At 43.7% G+C, this 23,419-nt stretch overlaps 1 protein-coding gene across 1 annotated transcript; it reads left to right on the forward strand.

Moving 5' to 3' along the window:
* The first annotated feature begins 1,885 nt into the window (after window positions 1-1,885).
* On the forward strand, window positions 1,886-20,295 carry CNGA4 (cyclic nucleotide gated channel subunit alpha 4). The gene is made up of 5 exons (XM_075197626.1): window positions 1,886-2,004; window positions 4,534-4,641; window positions 13,878-13,984; window positions 16,198-17,193; window positions 19,907-20,295. Exons 1-5 carry the CDS (start codon window positions 1,886-1,888, stop codon window positions 20,293-20,295), a joined length of 1,719 nt encoding a protein of 572 aa, XP_075053727.1.
* Window positions 20,296-23,419: the final 3,124 nt, after the last annotated feature.

Raw genomic sequence — 23,419 nt, forward strand, 5'->3', positions numbered from 1 at the left:
GTCCTAGCTGTCAGGTGGACCCTGTCACAGTCCCCAGCAGAGGTTTTTTTTATTGAAGCCCCAAGTGCATGATCCAAACCACCCAGGGCAGTCTGTGACTACCTCTGGAGCCAAAAGGCCCCTTAGAAAGCAAGGGGTCACCTCCGCTGCAAGGCTCGGGCATTACACTTTCTCTTCTAGGTAGGCCGAAGCTTTACCTAGGGGAAGGAGGGAACCTCCGATGACTTGGAGAGAGGTGGCCCATAAGGACCTATACCCAAACTCCTCGAAAAACATGGCCCACAACGACAAACAGGAAAAAGGTGCTCAATGCTAGTGTCCATAAATAAGCGCTGAAGGCCCTAGCTTAATGGCCTTTGGTTATAAAGCATTTTCTGGTCCACCCAAAAAGCCAAGACCAAGAAATAAAATGTGGTGCCGTAAGGTTAAAAGTGCTAGGTGCTCGTGCCATACTCTGTCCGCACTGAGGGTGCAGACCTGTAACCAGAGAATTTTCAGGGACCCCCGATAATGCCCTAACCTGGGGCACATCAGCACCTCAGGCTCCAAACACCACCGGCCTCTTGGCCAGAGGCCCAGATGACGGCCCTTTGCCTACAGTGGGGCCTTTAAGCCCCACTGCGTACATGGGCATCTACACCTGATCTTCACCAAAAGGCTGAGAAACAATTTTTTTTTAATTATAAAGTATTTTTGTTTTGTATTAGCTAATATCCATTTGTTACAGAATAGTTGTTCTCCACAGTAAAAAGAAAACATGAAAGAAAAATGTAGTTAGGTTTTAATATTGACGTATTCCCATGGTAAAAGCTGAAGACAAAGAGTCATCTTCGGGCATGTGTTTAAAGATAAGCGAGTAAGAGAGACAAGGGCAAGAAAGATGAGGGGCCACAAGCTTTGTATTAGCCTACGGCTGCTTGAACCCTTAATCAGGCCCTGCTCTCATTTTACCTAGTATCATTATCCCTCGGGGCTGAAAGCGGGTTTGATTTTAGATGCAGTCCTGACATCCATACACACCGTACATATTGCACCCTCTGTGCACCTTTCATGATTCATACAGGAGCAACACACCTGTGAATTTCCCTGAGAACTTAAAATAAAGGACCTGAAATCTAACGTTGGAAATCTAGTGGATACTTCTTCTTGAATCTGGAATATGAGGCATCTCTGACAGCAAGGATTGATGAGATCTGGCTAAAGCTGACCGATCACTGAACAGTGTGGGATCTAGCTAGACCTGACGATCACTAAACAGTGTAGGATCTGGCTACAGGTGACAGATCACAGATAAATTGTATATACTGGTGAGTAATCACTACAATGTTCGGGATCTTACACCAGGCGACATATCACTAAATTGTGTGGGATTCTGCAAGGGCTTCCAATTGCAAATATTTAGGAACCTGTTACCAGTAACAGATCCCTACAGTGCACAGAATCCTGCCATGGGTGATCACTATTAGAATGGTAGGTTCTAGAGAGTTGATTTGAATAAAAATAAATATCTGTTTTATTATTAATCCTGTGGTTTGTGGTTTGTGTTTTATTTATTTTTTAATCTAGATAAAGTTATTATTGTCACCTCTTCACAGAAATGAATCGTGCTTCCACAATTCAATTCTTTGTCCTCATCTGTGTAACCGTATTATGGAAATGAGCAGGTGAGGCAGATCTGCTACTCATTAGCTGGAGTTATGGCTGGTTAACACCACACTTCCGGGCTCAGGTGTGTGGTTAATGTCCCAGGGGTCCAGCAGGTCTGCAGCACGGCTCCGTTACTAAGGTTTACTGTCATCCGCACAGCACTGTGCAGCCAGGATTTGTAATTTTCAGTAAATAGTTCGGTAGTGTTTATAGTGTGAGCCTCGGCACCCTCGTTGCAATGAATACCTTAGCTCAGATGATGTCCAATCGTGGGGAGAGAATGAAGGAAGAGGACAAGATGGAAAAAGAAGAGATCAAAGCCTGGACCAAACCCATGGAAACAACAGAAAACCCCAGGTATGGTAGAGATGAGAAATGTGTCAGACTGAAGACAAGATAGTGGACCTGAGACTAGTGATAGAGGCCCAAGACAAGAGATAGAGTACCTGAGACTAAAGACAAAGAGCCTGAGACTGGAGACACAGGATCTGAGACTAGAGACACAAGATACGAGATTAGCGACGCAGGATCCGAGAGTAGAGACGCAGGATCCAAGACTAGAGACACAAGATCCGAGACTAGAGATACAAGATCTGAGACTAGAGACACCAGATCCGAGACTAGAGATACAAGATCCGAGGCTAGAGACGCAGGCTCAGAGACTAGAGACACAGGTTCTGAGCATAACGATAAAAGACCTGTGAATAGCCATAGGGCCTCATTCATCAAGGGATACAAACCGAACTTGTACGTTTTTTTTTTAAACACTCGTAAATGGGACTTACGCACATTTGTATTCAACAAGGAGCAGATGTGAAAATACATCTGGTGATGAATATGGGTCTAGGTGTGCTCTGCTGTAATAGAAAATACACTGCAGGATACGTCCAATACATATGTGGAATATAAAGTCACAAAAGAACACACAGAAAAAATCCCAGTTATTCAATTAACATCACCTGTTTTCCCCCCAGCATTTTTCCATCCATAAAATACATTTATTAGGATGTTATGAATGTCTACTGTACATAAAATGCATTTTTTACAGTTGGTCCTGATTGCAAACACATGTTATAGTATGTATACAAAACTGTCATCACTAGTAATCGGCACTTATACCCAACCTGTAGCTGGTGTTAGTGAGACCACTGAAAAACACGTACCTTTGAAATGCCCAGTGCTTGAATCGGGCACTGATGCGTGCGCTCAAACTTGGCATGTTCTTAGTGTACATTGACTATGTGCATATGCCCAGTCCCCTCCACGTTCCACCCCTGAAATCTTAGGCTGTCGTAAGGGTCCTTTGCGTGCGAAGGTGATTTGGACGTTGCTGTGTTCACTGGTGTATGGTCCGGTTCTGAGCATGTGCAGTGATATTTTATGCAAAATATGGCATGTATCAGCATTTACAATTCTTAATGATTCAGGCCCGTAATGCATGATACTAGAGACAGAGGGAAAGAAACGAGATAGAGGACTTGAGACTAGAGATAGAGGACCTGAGACTAAGCATAGATGATTTTAGACTAGGGGTAGAGGACCTGAGACTAGAGATAGAGTGGATGAGATTAGACATAGTGCATGAGACTAGAGATAGATGATCTGAGACTAAAGAGGTAGAGGGCATGAGACTAGAGACATATAGGACCTGAGACTAGAGATAGATGATCTGAGACTAGTGGGAGGACATGAGACTAGAGGTAGATGATCTGAGACTAGGGGTAGAGGGCATGAGACAAGAGACATAGAGGACCTGAGACTAGAGATAAATGATCTGAGACTAGCGGTAGATGATCTGAGACTAGCGGTAGATGATCTGAGACTAGGGGTAGAGGGCATGAGACAAAAGACATAGAGGACCTGAGACTAGAGATAAATGATCTGAGACTAGCGGTAGATGATCTGAGACTAGAGATAGATGATCTGAGACTAGCGGTAGATGATCTGAGACTAGAGATAAATGATCTGAGATTAGCGGTAGATGATCTGAGACTAGAGATAGATGATCTGAGACTAGCGGTAGATGATCTGAGACTAGAGATAGATGATCTGAGACTAGCGGTAGATGATCTGAGAAGGGAGGGAGGACATGAGACTAGAGAAAGATGATCTGAGAGTAGAGATAAATGATCTGGGACTAGAGATAGATGATCTGAGACTAGAGATAGATGATCTGAGACTAGAGATAGATGAGCTGAGACTAGCGGTAGATGATCTGAGACTAGAGATAGATGATCTGAGACTAGCGGTAGATGATCTGAGACTAGAGATAGATGATCTGAGACTAGAGGGAGGACATGAGACTAGAGAAAGATGATCTGAGAGTAGAGATAAATGATCTGAGACTAGAGATAGATGATCTGAGACTAGAGATAGATGATCTGAGACTAGCGGTAGATGATCTGAGACTAGAGATAGATGATCTGAGACTAGGGGTAGAGGGCATGAGACAAGAGACATAGAGGACCTGAGACTAGAGATAAATGATCTGAGTCTAGAGATAAATGATCTGAGACTAGATATAAATGATCTGAGACTAGAGATAGATGATCTGAGACTAAAGGGAGGACATGAGACTAGAGATAGATGATCTGAGACTAGCGGTAGATGATCTGAGACTAGAGGGAGGACATGAGACTAGAGAAAGATGATCTGAGAGTAGAGGTAGAGTATCTTGGACTAGAGGTAGAGGACCTGGGACTAGAGGTAGAGGACCTGGGACTAAAGGTAGAGGACCTGGGACTAGAGGTAGATGATCTGAAACTAGAGGTAGATGATCTGAGAGTAGAGTTCGAGGGCATTTTCAATGTGGTTTTTCTTACAGTATTTTCCTGTGTGGTACTATAGGTTGCAGATGATGTTTTTTCCATATATTATTTTCCATAGCACTCAGAGACGTGCCTGGATCCTGGACCCTGCTGGAGGCTGGTATTATACCTGGTTAAACATCATGGTTATTCCTGTTACCTACAATTGGGTCATCATCATCTGCAGGTAATATGGGGTCACTCAAGCACACTCTGTTTTAAAGTGATAACATGGTAAGAATATTATTATATATTATTGTTTATTTGTAAGCTGCCACAGTGCTCTGCAGTACCAGACAGCATGTAAAACAGGACATACATAAAACAGGGACATACAAGGCAGACAAAATTAATGCAGACATGAAAACAAAGGGTATGACGGACCCTGCTCATTAGAGTGTTTACATTCTAAGTGGAAGAGGACACAGCTGGAACAAGAGGAGCGAGTATGGCTCAGAGTGGAGATTGGGACAGTTGTGTGGGTGCATAGTAGTATCATCGGGGATAAGGTAAGCTATAAAAAAAAGAGATGGGTTTTCAGAGAGTGTCTACGGATTTGAAGGCTGTGGAAAGGCCTGATTGGATATGGTAGGGTATTCCATAAGTGGGAAATAGTCACTGGCCAATCCAGAGGGGGGTAATCGGGGCAACCGCCTCTCCCCCAGCAGTAAACTTCATCCCATTAAATTGTGTCGGAGAGGTCCGATCATCGGGGAAAAGAGGGCAGGGCCAACCGGGACCAGCCAATCAGAGTGAAGGAGGGGAGTTCTATGCAAAACCCCTAGAAAAGAAAGTCTAGGGGGTATATTTACTAAACTGCGGGTTTGAAAGAGTGGAGATGTTGACTGTAGCAACCAGTCAGATTTCCTCTGTTATTTTGAGGAATATACTAAATAAATGACAACTAGAATCTGATTGGTTGCTATAGGCAACACCTCCACTTTCTCAAACCTACAGTTTAGTAAATATACCTCTAGGTCTGCCCCTGGGAGTAGCACGGGAGAAGTCTTAGGCGGGTGTGAGAGGTGGTTACCAGAGACGAGAGAAGGCGCAGGTCGGAGGTAGATCTAAGAGGGTGGGAGGGAGAGTATTTTGATATGAGATTTGAGATGTATGAAGGGGTGGTGTTGTTGAGGACTTTTTTAGATAATGGTGAGTAATTTGAATTGGATTCTGGAGGACACAGGGAGCCAGTGTAGGTATTATCAAAGTGGTGCAGGAGATGTGGAGCAGTGAGAGAGGAAGATCAGCATTTAAGATGGCTAGAAGCAGGGATAGATGGATGAGGGACATGTCAGATAGGAGGGGATTGTAGTGGTCAAGGCGGGCGATGATAGGAGAATTGAAAAGAGTTTTGTTAGCATCTTGGATAAAAAAAGGGCGTATATATTTTCAGGGACAGAAACCTTTCCACAACATTGCTGATAAAGTAAGAATTGTGCAGAGATACAATTTGAACAGTTTAGAAGACAAATGCTGTATATGTAACAAAGCCAGTGAGAAGTTGTAGCTGCAAGGAAATCTGTATAAAGCGGTCAGTAAAAATATTCAGTAACTGGTTTCAAGTAAAATCACAGTGACTTCACACAAATCGATTTTATGGCTAAACAGGCTGCTTCACAGAGGTGCAAGTATTTCCAATATCTCCGCATTGACTTCAGGCTGAGAACCCATACCACACTGGTATATTCTGAGGTACAGTCTATGAACTCATTCTGCTGCATGGTAGAGGTTGAGTTAGGACTGAGATCGCACAAAGACTCATTCTGCTAATAAAATATTTAACAATCTGTAGCTAAATGAATAATGAATATTTAGTTGAAATGTTATAAACACTTTGCTCATCCCTGTCAGTGAGGCAACATAGGCACCTGCCTAGGGTGTACTTGCTAGGAAGGATCTGCTGCAGTTCACCTGATTAATGAAAAGGTAGCAAAGCCCAGTGGACATCTGGCAGTGTTGTTGTTGTTCCTCCAGAAACCTCCATGTGATGGGCACTGTGATTATGAGCCTGTCACATGGAGGTCCTGGGTGATCGCTGCTGCTGCCAGAGCTACTGGTTTCTGCTTCCTCTTCTTCAGGCAAACACAGGAGGGGGGAGGGGGGGGGGGGTCGATTTGTCAAGCTGCATGTTTGAAAAAGTGGAGATATTGATAATAGCAACCAATCATATTCTAGCTGTCATTTTGTAGAATGCTCTAAATAAATGATAACTAGGGGCCTGATTCATTAAGGATCTTAACTTGAGAAACTTCTTATTTCAGTCTCCTGGACAAAACCATGTTACAATGCAAGGGGTGCAAATTAGTATTCTGTTTTGCACATAAGTTAAATACTGACTGTTTTTTCATGTAGCACACAAATACTTGATAGCTTATTTGTACACTGAAATTTAAAGTTGATATTTGTGTGCTACATGAAAAAACAGTCAGTATTTAACTTAATGAATCAGGCCCTAGAATCTGATTGGTTACTATAAGCAACATCTCCACTTTTTAAAACATGCAGCTTGATAAATTTAGACCCGGGACTTCATCAGCAGAATTCTAAATAAGCTTGGAGAATGGGAGAAGGCTCTGTGCATTGTGTCTGGGGTCTTGTGAACAGGGATGCCGGTTCTATACAGAGGGCCGGGCAGCCTGTGTAATATGGCGGCAGAACGGTGGAAGGGGCTCCAAAACTGCTATCCTACAAAGGGACAGCAGGAGTAGAGGGGATGGGTACAAAGTACCGGGGCCAGGCTCTTTTCTTCCTGTTCCACCCTCTCTGCCCTTCCCCTATCTGTGCCAGCATCTTTGCCCGTCCTCTGTCTGCAACAGCATCTCTGCCCTTCCCCTTTCTCCCGTTACCCCTCTTATCATATCTATCCCCCCACTGTCTTCTATGTCTTCTACCATCTGCCACCCCCATCCACTTTTCCCCTGTGCCCCTCACAACCCACTTTTATTCTTACCCTGCACCCTCTTCCATCTCCCCTTTCATCTTCCACTTGTCCCTCTTCACCACTAACCTTCCTCCTCTTTCTCTGCTGGAGTTTATGATGGAGTCGTGGCGGCTGCCACTGAACCACAGCGCTCAGGTGCAGGTTATGTGCTCTGGAGCTGGCAGCTTCATTGCTTAACTGCAGAGGAGCGAGGGCACAATTCGGCTGGTTCATGGCTGTTGTAGGAGACATCTATCCCCTCACATGGCCTGGGCTGGTTCAGCCACATGTGGGGGACAAGTTAGCAGGCCACCCGCTGGCAGACATATTCAACACCAGTCACCAAGCAGCCTCCAGGCGGGAGGTGCCTCAGCGTTAACCACTCAGTGCTTCCAGTGCCCTTTCATTTTCCTGGAAGTTCTAGGCCTTCTCACCCCCGCTCATCATTTTGCACCATCTCGTTTTGCCATACGGGAGCAAGGGGACCCCCTGAACGCGGGACCGATGACAGGTGACTCCGTTGAGTATGAGGTACACACTGCATTTTCTCTATACCACACATGAGAGGTCTTGATAGGACAGTGCAGACTTATAGGCTCGGACTTGGGTCCACAAACTCGGTTGAGGCTGTCACACACTCACTTATATGGGCTGGATATCAGCTCTCCTAGCAAAGCACACAGCCACACAAAGGGGCACATTTATCAATATTCACATAAAGTGAAAAATAGTTTTCAATCCTTATCGCAATGATAAGGATTGAACTATTTCTCAAATTTATGTACAACCCTGCACAGAAAGAGCAGTTCCAATAATCTGCTGTTTCTGTGATAAAAAAAATCATACCACGCCTCTTCGGAATGCGCTGTCTCCGGATCTCCTCCTCGTCCTCTTCATTTCTCTTCTTAAAGCTATTGCGCATGTGCAGTTCGACAAATATCTCGCTCTGTCTCTGCATATCTCTTGTCCCCCCCAGCTGGGCCCCCCGAGAGCCGCTAGGCCCTAAGCAGGTGCCTAGGTTGCGCAAAAAAACATCCCTGCTCTGTCTCTGCAACTATAGTTGCAGAGAGAGCGGTGGAGAGCGCTGAGTGACAGGGAGGGATCATGTGATCCCTCCACACATGCGCTGTCCAGCTCTGCTCTTCGGAGCAGAGCTGACAGCACTGAAATCTGACAATTATGATAATGTACGCCAGCTTCAGCTGGAGTACATTATCAAGACAAGTTACCGAAAAAAACTTTTTTTCGGAACTTGTGAGATTGCGGTTGGGAGCAGTCACCATAGTGTAGAATGGTGACTGCTCCCAAAAACGAAAAGGAATGCAAAGCAGCAGATATCCACGATACCCTTCTTGAATATGCAGAGGACACAGAGGGACGTTTTTATAATGGTAAGTGCAAGATAGTGCACTATCATTATTTGTTAAATATGCCCCATAGCATCATATGATAGATCTATTATGAAAGGGCTAAGTCTAATCTGAAAAGGATTCAACAATATTGACGTGAGATCAATTTTAATAGGATCCGTACTAACAAGGAATATACAATTAATTCCAAATCATATGGTATGCTGAATACCAGCAAGACTTCTCCCGCGCTGCCCCCCTTCACTGGAACGACCTCCCTCGCTCCATCCGTCTCTCATCCAATCTGTGCTCCTTAAAGCGGGCACTTAAAACTCACCTGTTCCTTAAGGCCTACCAACCATCCACCTAACCTCTCATCTCTTCTGTTTCTCCTCTGGCCCCTTTTTTCTCTCCCCTTTGCTTCACTGGCTCCCTCTTGTGCCTGATTTTGTTTACCCTCCCTTAGGATGTAAGCTCGTATGAGCAGGGCCCCTCTTCCCTCCTGTCTCCTTACATGTTTTTCTGCTCTGTCTCTACTGTATTTGCCTGCCTGGAGTTTCTGAAGTATTGGTACTTTGTGTTTATTGTTCTGTACTGTTTTACCCTGTATAGTCTACTGTTTGTACCGTGTACGGCACTGCGGAAACCTTGTGGCGCCCTACAAATAAACGATAATAATAATAATAATAATACAGTCTAATTTGGATATGTATGATAGATCTACCATGATATAGCTAAGATAAAAATTGTGAAGGCAACTGATATCATTTGGGAAATTGAAACATTATCCTTAATTTATGAGGGGGGGGGGGTGTAAACCCTGGAGATGCATGCAGGGGCGGATTGGCCATAGACCTTACAGGGAAGTTTCCCGGTAGGCAGATGGCCTAACGAGGCCACCTGGAGGCCACCTCAGATTTTCCCGGGGGCGCGTTTGGATGCGGCGGGGGGAGGCACGTACAGGAAAGCAATCTAAAACATTGGTGTTCAGTGTGGAGCAACAGGCAGCCAATTAGGCTCCCACGGTGCTGTTCGACAGACACGAAGTCTGACTTCACTTCCTGTCTGCCTGATGTGAGAAGAGACGCTGCTCAGAGCAACTGAAGGTAAGTGAGGGGGGCTTAGTATACTATACTATACTAAGGGGGGTCCTATACTATACTAAGGGGGGCTACCTATACTATACTATACTAAGGGGGGTCCTATACTATACTAAGGGGGACTACCTATACTATACTATACTAAGGGGGGGTCCTATACTATACTAAGGGGGACTACCTATACTATACTATACTAAGGGGGGTCCTATACTATACTAAGGGGGGCTACCTATACTATACTATACTAAGGGGGGTCCTATACTATACTAAGGGGGACTACCTATACTATACTATACTAAGGGGGGGTCCTATACTATACTAAGGGGGACTACCTATACTATACTATACTAAGGGGGGGTCCTATACTATACTAAGGGGGACTACCTATACTATACTATACTAAGGGGGGCTGCCTATACTATACTATACTAAGGGGGGTTTCCTATACTATACTAAGGGGGACTACCTATACTATACTAAGGGGGACTACCTATACTATACTATACTAAGGGGGACTACCTATACTATACTAAGGGGGACTACCTATACTATACTAAGGGGGGGTCCTATACTATACTAAGGGGGACTACCTATACTATACTAAGGGGGGCTGCCTATACTATACTAAGGGGGGCTGCCTATACTATACTAAGGGGGACTACCTATACTATACTAAGGGGGGGTCCTATACTATACTAAGGGGGGCTACCTATACTATACTAAGGGGGGCTGCCTATACTATACTAAGGGGGGCTGCCTATACTATACTAAGGGGGACTACCTATACTATACTAAGGGGGACTACCTATACTATACTAAGGGGGACTACCTATACTATACTAAGGGGGGCTGCCTATACTATACTAAGGGGGGCTGCCTATACTATACTAAGGGGGGCTGCCTATACTATACTAAGGGGGACTACCTATACTATACTATACTAAGGGGGGGGTCCTATACTATACTAAGGGGAGCTACCTATACTATACTAAGGGGGGCAACCTATACTATACTAAGGGGGGCTGCCTATACTATACTAAGGGGGACTACCTATACTATACTATACTAAGGGGGGGTCCTATACTATACTAAGGGGGACTACCTATACTATACTAAGGGGGGCAACCTATACTATACTATACTATTGGGGGGCTACCTATACTATACTATACTAAGGGGGGGTCCTATACTATACTAAGGGGGAATACCTATACTATGCTATACTAAGGGGTGGCTGCCTATACTATACTAAGGGGTGGCTGCCTATACTATACTAAGGTGGGTTACCTATACTATACTAAGGGGGGCTACCTATAGTATACTAAGGGGTGGCTGCCTATACTATTCTAAGGGGAGCTGCCTATACTATACTAAGGGGGGCTACCTATACTATACTAAGGGGGGCTGCCTATACTATACTAAGGGGGGCTGCCTATACTATACTAAGGGGGGCAACCTATACTATACTATACTAAGGGGGGCAACCTATACTATACTATACTATTGGGGGGCTACCTATACTATACTAAGGGTGGCTGCCTATACAATACTAAGGGGGGCTGCCTATACTATACTAAGGGGGGCTACCTATACTATACTATACTATTGGGGGGCTACCTATACTATACTATACTAAGAGGGGGCTGCCTATAGTATACTATACATTTGCCCTGCATGGCTTTAGAGATGACCCACTGTGTGTAAAGTCAGCACATCTAGGTTTTCCTAAATGTTACTACAACCAAATTCCTGTAGTTCTAAATCCCGCCTACTTTTGTGTTGGCCCCACCTACAGTTATTTTGGTCCCGCCGACATGAGGCCACTTCAATAATTTTTTCCAGGGCCACTTTAAGTTCCCAATTCGCCCCTGGATGCATGTCACTGTGAGATTATATTACATGTCATATATGGAATTGGGAGGTTCTGACCCAAGTAGATAATCACTATATGGACCCTTACTGCTATCAGAATACTATATAGTAGCAGGTCTTGCAGTTTTGGAGACTCTAAATAATAAAAATATAAATAATACACACATAGTACCCCAAGAGCCTTCCCATTATGTGTTTATTTTGCACACATGTTTAATCACTCTGCTTTCTATTCTTTCACTTCTTATTCTATAATTTTTAATACTTTGCCAGCACAATGGTTATATGTTTCCACTTATTTTGTTTTTAAATGTTACAATAAAGGAATCTGATTTTATCTTGAATAAACAATGTAATAATTAGATATAAATGAAGGAGTGCACCTACTAGCAGAGACCTCCTTTCTTTCTTTTGTTTCTTTGAATATGTACTGTTGAATTCTCCGAGGTAGCAGCCTCTGCTCCATATGAATACAACATTAATGGATGTGGTATATTTTTACAGGGAGCATTTATCATTCATTACTCCTAAAACAATAGGTTTTCTGTGCGGAGTTTCATTATCCTTCCCCGGATTTTCCTATCCTGAATTGTACTATAGGTATGTGCCACTATATCCTAGTCTACGAGGCTGAGACTATTCTATAGACTATATGTAGACTCAGATTTTTCATTAACTTTAAAAGTCAGTGAGCGTAATCTATGGGTTGGGTACTATAAAGCAACTAACCAAACTTTAACAACATTTAGAGTGACGTGGTAAGGATGAAGCTGTCATTCCTGACATAGTGATAAGGGCGATTGTTTGAAAAGATGACCAGCAACAATTGTGAGCCATCAACATTCCGGCACCACCGATGGACATAATTTTTAAGGGCGACATTAATCATCCTGCTGTTAAGGGGGCAATGCAAGGAGGCAGCGTCTGTACAATGTGTTCTCAAAAAACATTGTACAGACAGCGCGCTAAATGTTGTCAGAGTTTTATAAGTCACTGCAATGAGTACCACTGGTAATCTATAGCTCCCTTTTTGGGTTCTCCAATTCAGGTTCCCTGTTGGCTCCTTCAAACTTGATCTGCTGACTGGGAGGTTTAGAGACTCCAGCATGAGACGACTTCTGCACACTGAATAGGCCCACTGCATTTCAGTTAAGGAGCTCTGGGGGAGCGGTATTTGCACACCCCTTGATTGCAGTGGACCATATAATTTATTCAGGCATGATTGGGTTCACCTTCCAGGTGAGGAGGTGCTATTCGTGCCCGAGTATGTGGAGTCTTCAAAAAAAAACCAACTAAATTAAATAATTAGGGCCAATGGCCACTGTCGTTAGGACGCTGGGAGGTATTCATAATAAACGTCCCTTAATTATGGTACAAGATGAGGTTCATCTCACTGAAGAAAGTTTTGTGACTGTTCATAAACAGATTTACTGGAGAGTAGGGGGTTTTGCTTAGGTCTTTTGCAGTGTGTACATTAAAGGACCACATCATTGGCAGGAAAGCATTGCGATTAGCGACTACTATACGGCGCTATCGCTGATTGGCCACAGGTAACTGCCTCCTTCAAAGTAAGTGGCTCTTGGTTCTTTTGTTTGGTGAATCCCTTTACCTGCTTTGTGTGGGCACGTCATTGTGAGTCTACAGGGGGTGTGGTAACGCTGACACCAGATTTAGCACCGGCCATTCAGTAAGGGTTGATGTCCTTGGTCTAGTGGATTCAGGGCCATTCGGTCATCTACTCATTTGGTTGAGTATTTAGTTGTTTTAGCTGGCTAACGTTTTACTTTCTCCACCACCAATTTATTCTAATTAAACTGTGACCTAGTTCTGTGATTTACAGTATTAACATTTTAACATGTTGGAAGGGTCATTGTACAGTGTAAAGAAACATGAACAATAAGCAGTTTTTCCTCTCCTTATCACCTATGGAGGAAGGCCTAAAAAGTTGCTGTACCAGGGCCCCAAATTCCACTTGGCGGCTATGAACATACCTAGGGTCCCATTTTATTTTAGGACCACAAAGAAATTACAGGTAGTCCCCAGCTTTCACTGCCCCAAGGCTTTATCTAAACACCGAATATCCTGGACTCAGGTAAAACCATTGGATAGACATGAACGTGGTCTTCACCCAAGAGCATGAGATGTTCAACCATCTGTACCGAACGCTCTCTCTCCACAGGTCCTGCTTTACAGAGGTCCAGTACAAGTATCTCAACGTCTGGCTCAGCATGGACTACATGTGTGACATCTTGTACATCATGGATATCATCGCCAGCTTCCATACGGGTACGTGACGTGGCTGTCCTTACAGACCCTGGGGCGTGGCTGTTCTCATGATCTGACTGATGAGTACATACATTACATAAATACATATATGGTCTATACATACAGTTGGAGCATATTTAGGTGAGACAAATGGCAATGACATATGTTGGTTTAGAGATATACCCAACCATCCCTCCATACATCTGTATATACTAACATATATACATACAGACATATATACATACATATAGACATACATACAGGAAGACATACATGTATATATACAGACATACATACATACACTCAAAGACCTGTTTTATGTTTTGTTTTGTTCTATTTTTTGTATACATTTATTGAGTCCTGACAATATCCTTATGTGTGTTTTATTTTATTTCCATATGACTATTCTGTGGCCCTTACATATTTCTGTTAAATTTTCCTCCTATGTTATCTTTCTGTCTCTCCATCTGGTTTCCTCTTGTGCGTTAAGAAGTGTTTGAATCTGTTTATATCTTTCGCATCTTTGCATTTTGTGATTTTCAACTGAACGCACAAAAAACACTAAAAAGATCAAAAGCTATTTGTATGCAATTATGTATGCAAATCATTCAACTTGAGTAGTGCAGTGGAATAAAGCCCACTTGGTTACTATACATTATATTCAGCCATGGAGTAACCAATAAAGCATACTATTACTACCTTACTTCTGGGGGGTGATATGAGGTGGGTGGGGCTTGATTATGTGGTCCTCAGAGAAATATGGGTGGTGCAGTCACATTATGAAGCCCCACCCACCAAGTGGCATCACGCTGCCAAGGGACCCGCCACAAAGAAACATTTATAAAATAAGGGTCATTTAATCCGACAACGCAAATTCAGTTTTCACTTCTTTTAACAGTTTTGAGATGTCCTGTCACTTTTTTCAGTAGAAAGCACTGGCTTGCACAACACCTCTCACGCTCATCATTAATTTAAAGATAAACAGTATTTTAGGAGAAAAAACATAAAAGTTTAAATTAATGAAGGGGGTGGTCCAAACTTGGATGTAGGTTGGACATTTTAATCCTCTAGGTCAGGGGTGTCCAACCTTTTAGCTTCCCTGGGCCACATTGGAAGGCGACAAGTTGTTTTGGGCCGCACATAAAATACACTAGCACTAATGATAGCTGATCATCCAAAATAAACATAGAAAACATTGCTAATGCTCCTTGTTGTTGCTCAGTGCTTCAATGACATGCTAATGGTTGCTGTCAAACATCAAGTGATATTGTTACATTTTATGAAGGGCTTCAATACAGCAGTCATTAAGACAGGAAGATAAGGTCCGTGATGCTCCATGACTAAGTGAGTTTATGTACCGGTCACGTTCATTGAAATAATAAAAAAAACAAAACAAAACCCCCTTAACTTACCTTTTAATCGGCTTGTTCTCTGATCCTCTTCTCTTGTTTTTTCCGTTTCCCTGCTGCTGATAGTTCGCGCGGGTGACTCCTATGTGCTGTGCTCCGCAATGTATGTCAGACGTGATGACGTCACGCCCGACATTCACTGCGAGCGCCGCACGGAGGAGGAGACCAGGGAGGGACCGCGTGACCACAAGGTAAGTATTTTCTTATCTTTTTCTTTTTTTGCAGGATTTTTTTTTCCATGAACAGCCCTGCCCCCTTGCCACAACCAAAACTCCTGCTGAGCCACATTTACAGGCATGCTGGGCCGCATGCGGCCCGCGGCCCGCAGGTTGGACAACCCTGCTCTAGGTAGACCCACAAACCTTTTTACAGGGATGGTTCCATAGACCATGAAGTGAGCGAGTACCTTGAAATCTATTAAGCAAACAAATAGGCGTAGTTGCATACATATAAAAGGTCGGTGCATATTATAACTCCACAGTGGATCCTTGTTCTGCATTTATTGCATACCCCAGTCTGATACAGGTCACACTGAACAAATCCAGTAGAGGTTGTCTAGTCTGGGAGAACAACATCTGTCCTAATAAAATAATATCTCTGATATTATTCCATGTTGTTTTAATATTTTCAACATGCAATGAAAATTATTTTTATAAATTATGGTTGCATACAATTGTAACAGTTGTAAGATACACAATATATGAACATGGAGTTTCCTTAGATTGTGAATTGTAGTAAAGATAACTGCAGTCATATTATTTTGTTACTAATATTAATAGTTACATCACCCAATAAACAGCATGAATATATGTAACCTTTCTTTAGGGTTCTTGCAAGAAGGAATCCTGGTCACAGATAGACACCAAATCGGCAGGAAGTACGTGTTCTCCTCAAAGTTCCGTTGGGATCTTCTTTCTATATTGCCAACTGACTTCCTCTACTTCAAATTTGGCATCCACACCCCTAGTGTACGAATCAATCGTTTTCTGCGAGTCCATCGACTTTTTGAGGCCTTTGATCGCACAGAGACACGTATCTCATATCCCAATTCTTTCCGTATCTGCAAGTTAATGGCCTACCTCTTTGTGGTCATCCACTGGAACAGCTGTGTCTATTTTGCACTGTCCAATTATATTGGGTTTGGCAAAGATGTGTGGGTCTACCCCAACATTTCCGACCCCGAGTTTGGACGTCTGGCGCGTCAATATCTATACAGCTTTTACTTCTCCACCCTGATCCTTACCACTGTGGGGGACATTCCTTCACCCATGCAAGAGGAAGAGTACCTGTTCATGGTGGTGGACTTTCTCATTGCTGTTCTTGGATTTGCCACAATCATGGGGAGCATCAGTTCGGTTATTTCTAATATAAATAGTGCAGACGAGGCTTTCTACCCAAACTATGACCAAGTCAAGCTGTATCTCAAGATGTACAAGGTGAACAAGAATTTGAAGAAGGAAGTCATTGCCTGGCACCAGCACCTCAGGATCAACAAGAAGTTGACCAACGAGAAACAGATTTTGCAGCATTTGCCTGAGAAGCTGAGGGTGGAGGTGGCCGTCAGTGTCCACATGTCTACTCTAAGCAAAGTGCAGATCTTCCAAAACTGTGAGAAGGGCTTACTGGAGGAACTTGTGCTGAAACTGAAGCCACAGGTCTACAGTCCTGGAGAATTTGTCTGCAAAAAGGGCGACATTGGGCGGGAGATGTACATTATCAAAGACGGGAAACTGGCTGTTGTTGCAGATGATGGGGTGACGCAGTTTGCCGTACTTGGGGAAGGAAATTACTTTGGCGAGATCAGTATCATAAACATCAAAGGTAAATGGAGATTTTTGTTTTCATGTCAGAGATATTTTACCATTTATTACTGCACCCAAATATTCTAAACAGCTACAAGGTATGAAAGAAAAAAAATAAAAGGTCATTTGTTACATCTTCCTTCCTTCTGCAGGAGACCACCTTTAATTGTCCAGCTAAGTGTACAGTGACTGATCAGGTTGAAATGTCTGCCCCTCTATTTAGAGGAATATGGGAACACAACTGAAGGATTGCTGCAGCGGTATAATGACAGCCACAGGCACAATGCTGCATGCAGTTTGTTTGTCCCTATAATGCTGCAGGACTCCATCGGATAATTCAGACATGGCGGCCACTTCTGAAAATCAGACATTTCCACCATTACCTGTGCTCTTGTTTCCATGTATGTCCTGTGTTGATGGATTCAGATTCATAAAGGGAATGAATCTGATGAACAGTGAGCAGCTGCGATCTCCATGGTAGTGTGTGGGGAAGTGCTCGGAGCGCAGACAGGGATATGCGTCAGGATTAGGATGCTCCCAGCAGAGCGGCTGCTGTATTATGAAAAGCCTAATATACTGCGTAGTGTTAGCATTCCCATTTAATAAAAAGGCCAATTTCCACCACCAGCCCCAAAATCAAATTAGTAGATACTGATTTATTTTTTATAATTATATTTTATTACCTTCTCCCCCCTGTTCTATGTAGTCCCATGTTCGCTGTTGTTCTTTGCAGCCACGTCCTTCCCCCTGTTCTCTCCAGTCCCTTCTCCCCCCTGTTCTCTGCAGCCACTTCCTCCCACCTGTTCTCTCCAGTCCCTTCTCCCCTCTGTTCTCTGCAGCCACTTCCTCCCACCTGTTCTCTCCAGTCCCTTCTCCCCCTGTTCTTTGCAGCCACTTCCTCCCACCTGTTCTCTCCAGTCCCTTCTCCCCCTGTTCTCTGCAGCCACTTCCATCCCCCTGTTCTCTCCAGTTCCTTCTCCCCCCTGTTTTCTGCAGCCACTTTCTCCCCCCTGTTCTCTCCAGTCCCTTCTCCCCCCTGTTCTCTCCAGTCCCTTCTCCCCCCTGTTCTTTGCAGCCACTTCCTCCCCCCTGTTCTCTCCAGTCCCTTCTCCCCCTGTTCTCTGCAGCCACTTCCTCCCCCCTGTTCTCTCCAGTCCCTTCTCCCCCTGTTCTCTGCAGCCACTTCCATCCCCCTGTTCTCTCCAGTTCCTTCTCCCCCCTGTTTTCTGCAGCCACTTTCTCCCCCCTGTTCTCTCCAGTCCCTTCTCCCCCCTGTTCTCTCCAGTCCCTTCTCCCCCCTGTTCTTTGCAGCCACTTCCTCCCCCCTGTTCTCTCCAGTCCCTTCTCCCCCTGTTCTCTGCAGTCACTTCCTCCCCCCTGTTCTCTCCAGTCCCTTCTCCCCCTGTTCTCTGCAGTCACTTCCTCCCACCTGTTCTCTGCAGCCACTTCCTTCCCCCTGTTCTCTCCAGTCCCTTCTCCCCCCTTTTCTCTGCAGCCACTTCCTCCCACCTGTTCTCTCCCGTCCCTTCTCCCCCTGTTCTTTGCAGCCACTTCCTCCCACCTGTTCTCTCCAGTCCCTTCTCCCCCTGTTCTCTGCAGCCACTTCCTCCCCCCTGTTCTCTCCAGTCCCTTCTCTCCCCTGTTCTTTGCAGCCACTTCCTCCCCCCTGTTCTCTCCAGTCCCTTCTCCCCCTGTTCTTTGCAGCCACTTCCATCCCCCTGTTCTCTCCAGTTCCTTCTCCCCCCTGTTTTCTGCAGCCACTTTCTCCCCCCTGTTCTCTCCAGTCCCTTCTCTCCCCTGTTCTCTGCAGTCACTTCTCCCCCCTGTTTTCTGCAGCCACTTTCTCCCCCCTGTTCTCTCCAGTCCCTTCTCCCCCTGTTCTCTGCAGCCACTCTTCCCCCCTCTTCTCTCCAGCCACCTCCCCCCAGTTCTCACTAGCCCCTTCTACTTTGCAGCCAGCCCCCCCTCTCCATCCTCTGCAGCCCTTTACCCCCTTGTTTTCTGTAGACAACTCTCTCTCAGTTTTCTCTGAAGTATTCTAATTACCTTCTCTTCTGTATGAAATGTGGTGCTCCACTTTGGCGACAGTACATTTACATATACCCAGTGCAAATAGCAGTTGGCTGCTCTGCATCGCTCTTGCTACAGTCCTTATACAGTGCCAACATGTAGAATAACGCAGATCATGGACAACACAGTGGTTAGATGGCTGGACATCTTGGACCCATAATGATTTTGCAACACGTTCTCAATTCTAAGTGAAATTACCCTCTAATATTCTGTCATTTCTATGTAGTTGTTCTTATAATAAAACAAGTCATGGATAGTATTTGCACAGTTCCTACAGATGGAGCAGAAGGGATCATCCATTCGGACATATAATGATCTTTGTGTTCCATAAAACAACCATGCGTCATTGTCTGAGAGATAGATACATTATGTGACTGACGCCATGTGAGTGTTCTGCAATATTTCATGGTTCCATTGTGTCTGTGGATGATGTTTTAGTCATGTCAATCAATATGCCTGGTTCCTTTTATATTATTAATTTATTTTCTCCGTAGTGGTCATATGTATTACTGGATCTGTACATCAAAGTGAAAATAAACTGCCCCTGTAAGAGTGATATACTTTCTTTGAACTTGCTCTATACTTGAACATCTAAAATATTTATATAACAGAAAAACATGAATATTTCTAACAATATTTCATAACTTTTATTCACCATTTAGGTAACACCTCCGGCAACCGTAGAACGGCAAACATTAGAAGCATCGGCTACTCTGACCTGTTTTGCCTTTCGAAGGAGGACCTGAAGGACGCCTTGACCGAATATCCTGATGCCAAAACTATTCTGGAGGACAAAGGGCGTGAAATTTTACTGAAGATGAACAAACTGGATGAGAGACTGGCGGCCGAGCTGGTGGTCCAACAGCAGGAGCTGGAGTACAAGCTGAGGAGGCTGGAGGTGAATCTAGACTCTTTGCAGACCAAGCTGGCCCGGCTCCTGGCCGAACTGGAGTCCAGCGCTGTGAAAATGTGTCAGAGGGTTAAACGACTGGAGTTTGAGATAAGTCTGTGGGAGGAGGAACCACCGGACAGGTCTGATGATGATGAATGAGAGCATGGTCCAGAGGGACAAATATTAGACTTGTAGAACTTCACTCCTTAAAAGTGTTCTGCATGATAACAACAGGGTGAAGTTCACAGTCAAAAACACAGAGGTAGGGCCATATAGCCTGATGCTGAGTTGGACTCATTGTGGACGTAATTTATGCACAAAAAAGAAGTTGCTAAAACAGTGTGTGTGTATGTGTGTGTGTGTGTGTATATATATATATCTAATATATAAATGCTTAGTGGTGTCTGTGTGTGTGTGTGGAAAAAAAAATCCAAGTTGCAGCGCCACCTGCTGGGCAGAGTTATACACTGACCTACTAAATTCTTAGTGTGTGTGGGAAAAAAAATTCAAAAAGGGCTGAAATTTGGTAGGGCTCAAACTCATTTTCGTGAGGTAATTTTACCTCATGAACACACATGTGTAGAGGCATGCGTTAGTGTGTGTGTGTGTGTGTGTGTGTGTGTGTGTGTGGAAAAAACTATTTTCTCAGAAAGGGCTCATCCAATTGACCTGAAATTTGGTATACTGACATTATTTGACAAAAAAATTAGAATAGTCAAGTCAGTTAACTTCCATCATCCCCCCTTCCCCCCATGGGAGGGGGTAGTAAAGGCTAAATTTACGAGTTGAGGGGTCAAACTCATTTTCGTGAGGTAATTTTACCTCATGAACACACATTAAAAAGGGCGCTTGCGTCGGGAAGTAATGCTCTTCCCATGAGGAGGCCTGGGCTAGGCCCAAATGCATGACAAGAACCTTTTTAAGACCTTAAGTATCTTGATTTGACTAGAATGCATGAGTATCATGCACGGGTTAACTTATATACATATATATATATATATATATATATATATATATATATATATATACATGTATATACACACATATTAATACCTCTGATGCTTTTGACACTGTCGATCACCCTCTTCACTTACACACCCTTCTCTCCATTGGCCATCATGACACAGTTCTTTTCTGGCTCACTTCCTTCCTATCGAACCGCTCCTTTAGTGTTTCTACTTCTGGTACATCCTCCTCTCCACTCCCACTATCTGTTGAGGACCCATAAGGCTATTTTCTTCACCCTTTATTTTTTCTCATTGTACACCTCTTCTCTTGGGGCACTAATTCTGCCTCCAGTACCACCTCTACGCTGATGACACCCAAATCTATATCTCTTCCCTTGACCTCTCCCCTTCTGTACTATTTTGTGTAACCAACTGTCTTTCAGCTATCTCCACATGGATGTCCCAACTCAACGCTACCTAAAGTGCAACATGTCCAAAACAGAGTTTATTATCTTCTTTCCTGCCAGAATCACTATCTCCTCTCAAATATCCCTTATTGTTAATAACACAACAATTTCCTCAGTAACCCAAGCCCGCTGTCCCGGTGTCACACTTGACTCCACCCTCTGCTTTATTCCTCACATTCAGACTCTCTTCCAGTCCTGTTGACTACACCTTAAAAACATTGCCAGAATACGCTCTCTTCTTACTCAACATGCTACCAAAACCCTTATCCATTCTCTCATCATCATCCGATTGACTATTGCAACCTCCTGCTATCTGGCATTCCCGACACCCGTATATCGACACTTCAATCCATCCTAAATGTTGCTTCAAGACTGATCTTCCTCTCTCATCGCTCTACATTTGTTGCAACACTTTGTAAATCCCTACACTGGCTCCCTTTGTTCTCCAGAATCCAATTCAAATTACTTACCCTTACAAAGCCCTCAACAACACCACCCCTCTCATACATCTGAAATCTTATATCAAAATTCTCTCCCTCCTGCCTTCTTAGATCTACCTCTGACATGCGCCTTGTCTCGTTTCTGGACTTGTCCTGTGCTGCTCCCCACTTACGGGATTCCCCACCACGCCCAATTAGGCTTTCCTACAGCCTTCAAATCTTTAGACGTTCTCTAAAAATCCATGTCTTTTTTTAAAGCTTACCTTATGCCTGATGATACTATTTACACTAATATACCCTCACAGCTGTCCCAATCTCCACTCTAAGCCACACTCGCTCTTCTTTTTCAGTCCTCTTCCACTTAGAAAGTAAGCTCTCTAATGAACAGGGTTCTCTATACCCTTTGTTTTCATCTGCATTTATTTTGTCTGCCTTGTATGTCCTTGTTTTATATATGTCCTTGTTTTAGTTTTATATATGTCCTGGTATTATGTATGCCTTTGTTTTTTATATTTCCTGGTTTTATGTATGTCCTGTTGTCCCTATTGTACGGCGCTGCGGAGCACTGTGGCGCCTTACAAATCTACGATAATAATTATAATAATATTTATGTCCATATGCTGAGTTCAAGACATCTCAAGATCTGTCCAGTTCTGTACCTGTAGCATATAGCACCAGCTTTATGTCAGGCTTGTGTCAGACATACATACAACCACATACACACAACCAAGTCAAGAACAGTTGGATATAATACTGTTTTTCTTGTACGAATTAAAGTAGCAAAAAATAATATATTTGTAAAATAAGCCTACCAAATTCTATAATATGTTAATGAGCAATGCAGAAAGCACCTATGAGCGTCAGAGAGGAATTCGCAATCAGAAGCGCCTAGCTAGTCCTGTCAACCATCATCATCATCATCATGTATTTGTACTTAACCTCTAGCAGGTGCAGAAGATTCGGCTCCTGAGAGGCATATTATGTGTCTCCATGCTGGTTGCTCTGCCTTAGCCTGATATGCATGTGCACGGCCTACTTTGGCCCACCCCTCCCTCCCTTGTTCTGCCCCTAAATATGCAAAGTTTGGATAAGTGCATACCAAACTGGCATAACTTCCACTCAGCATGAGACCTAGTCAGAGCAATGGACTATGGATGAATGCTCAGATATACTTTGTCCATTATGTTTATCTCTATGTTTAGCTCTTCTTGTCTTCTCGATAGCCTATTCTAGTTCTCTGTGACTTAGTTCAATTAAATCTACCCTCCTCTCTTCCCATCTCATAAAACATCATCCCATTGTGGACTATTTACAACTGCGTCCAGAGCATAAAAACACATGTAAGTAATACACTATACCCGATATCGTATTAAGTTAGTGCACCAAAGTCATTACGTATAAATGGTCCATACCCTTCTTATACTTCTTC

The sequence above is a fragment of the Mixophyes fleayi genome, chromosome 2, assembly GCF_038048845.1.
Source record: "Mixophyes fleayi isolate aMixFle1 chromosome 2, aMixFle1.hap1, whole genome shotgun sequence".
In the NCBI taxonomy this organism is placed as follows: Eukaryota; Metazoa; Chordata; class Amphibia; order Anura; family Limnodynastidae; genus Mixophyes; species Mixophyes fleayi.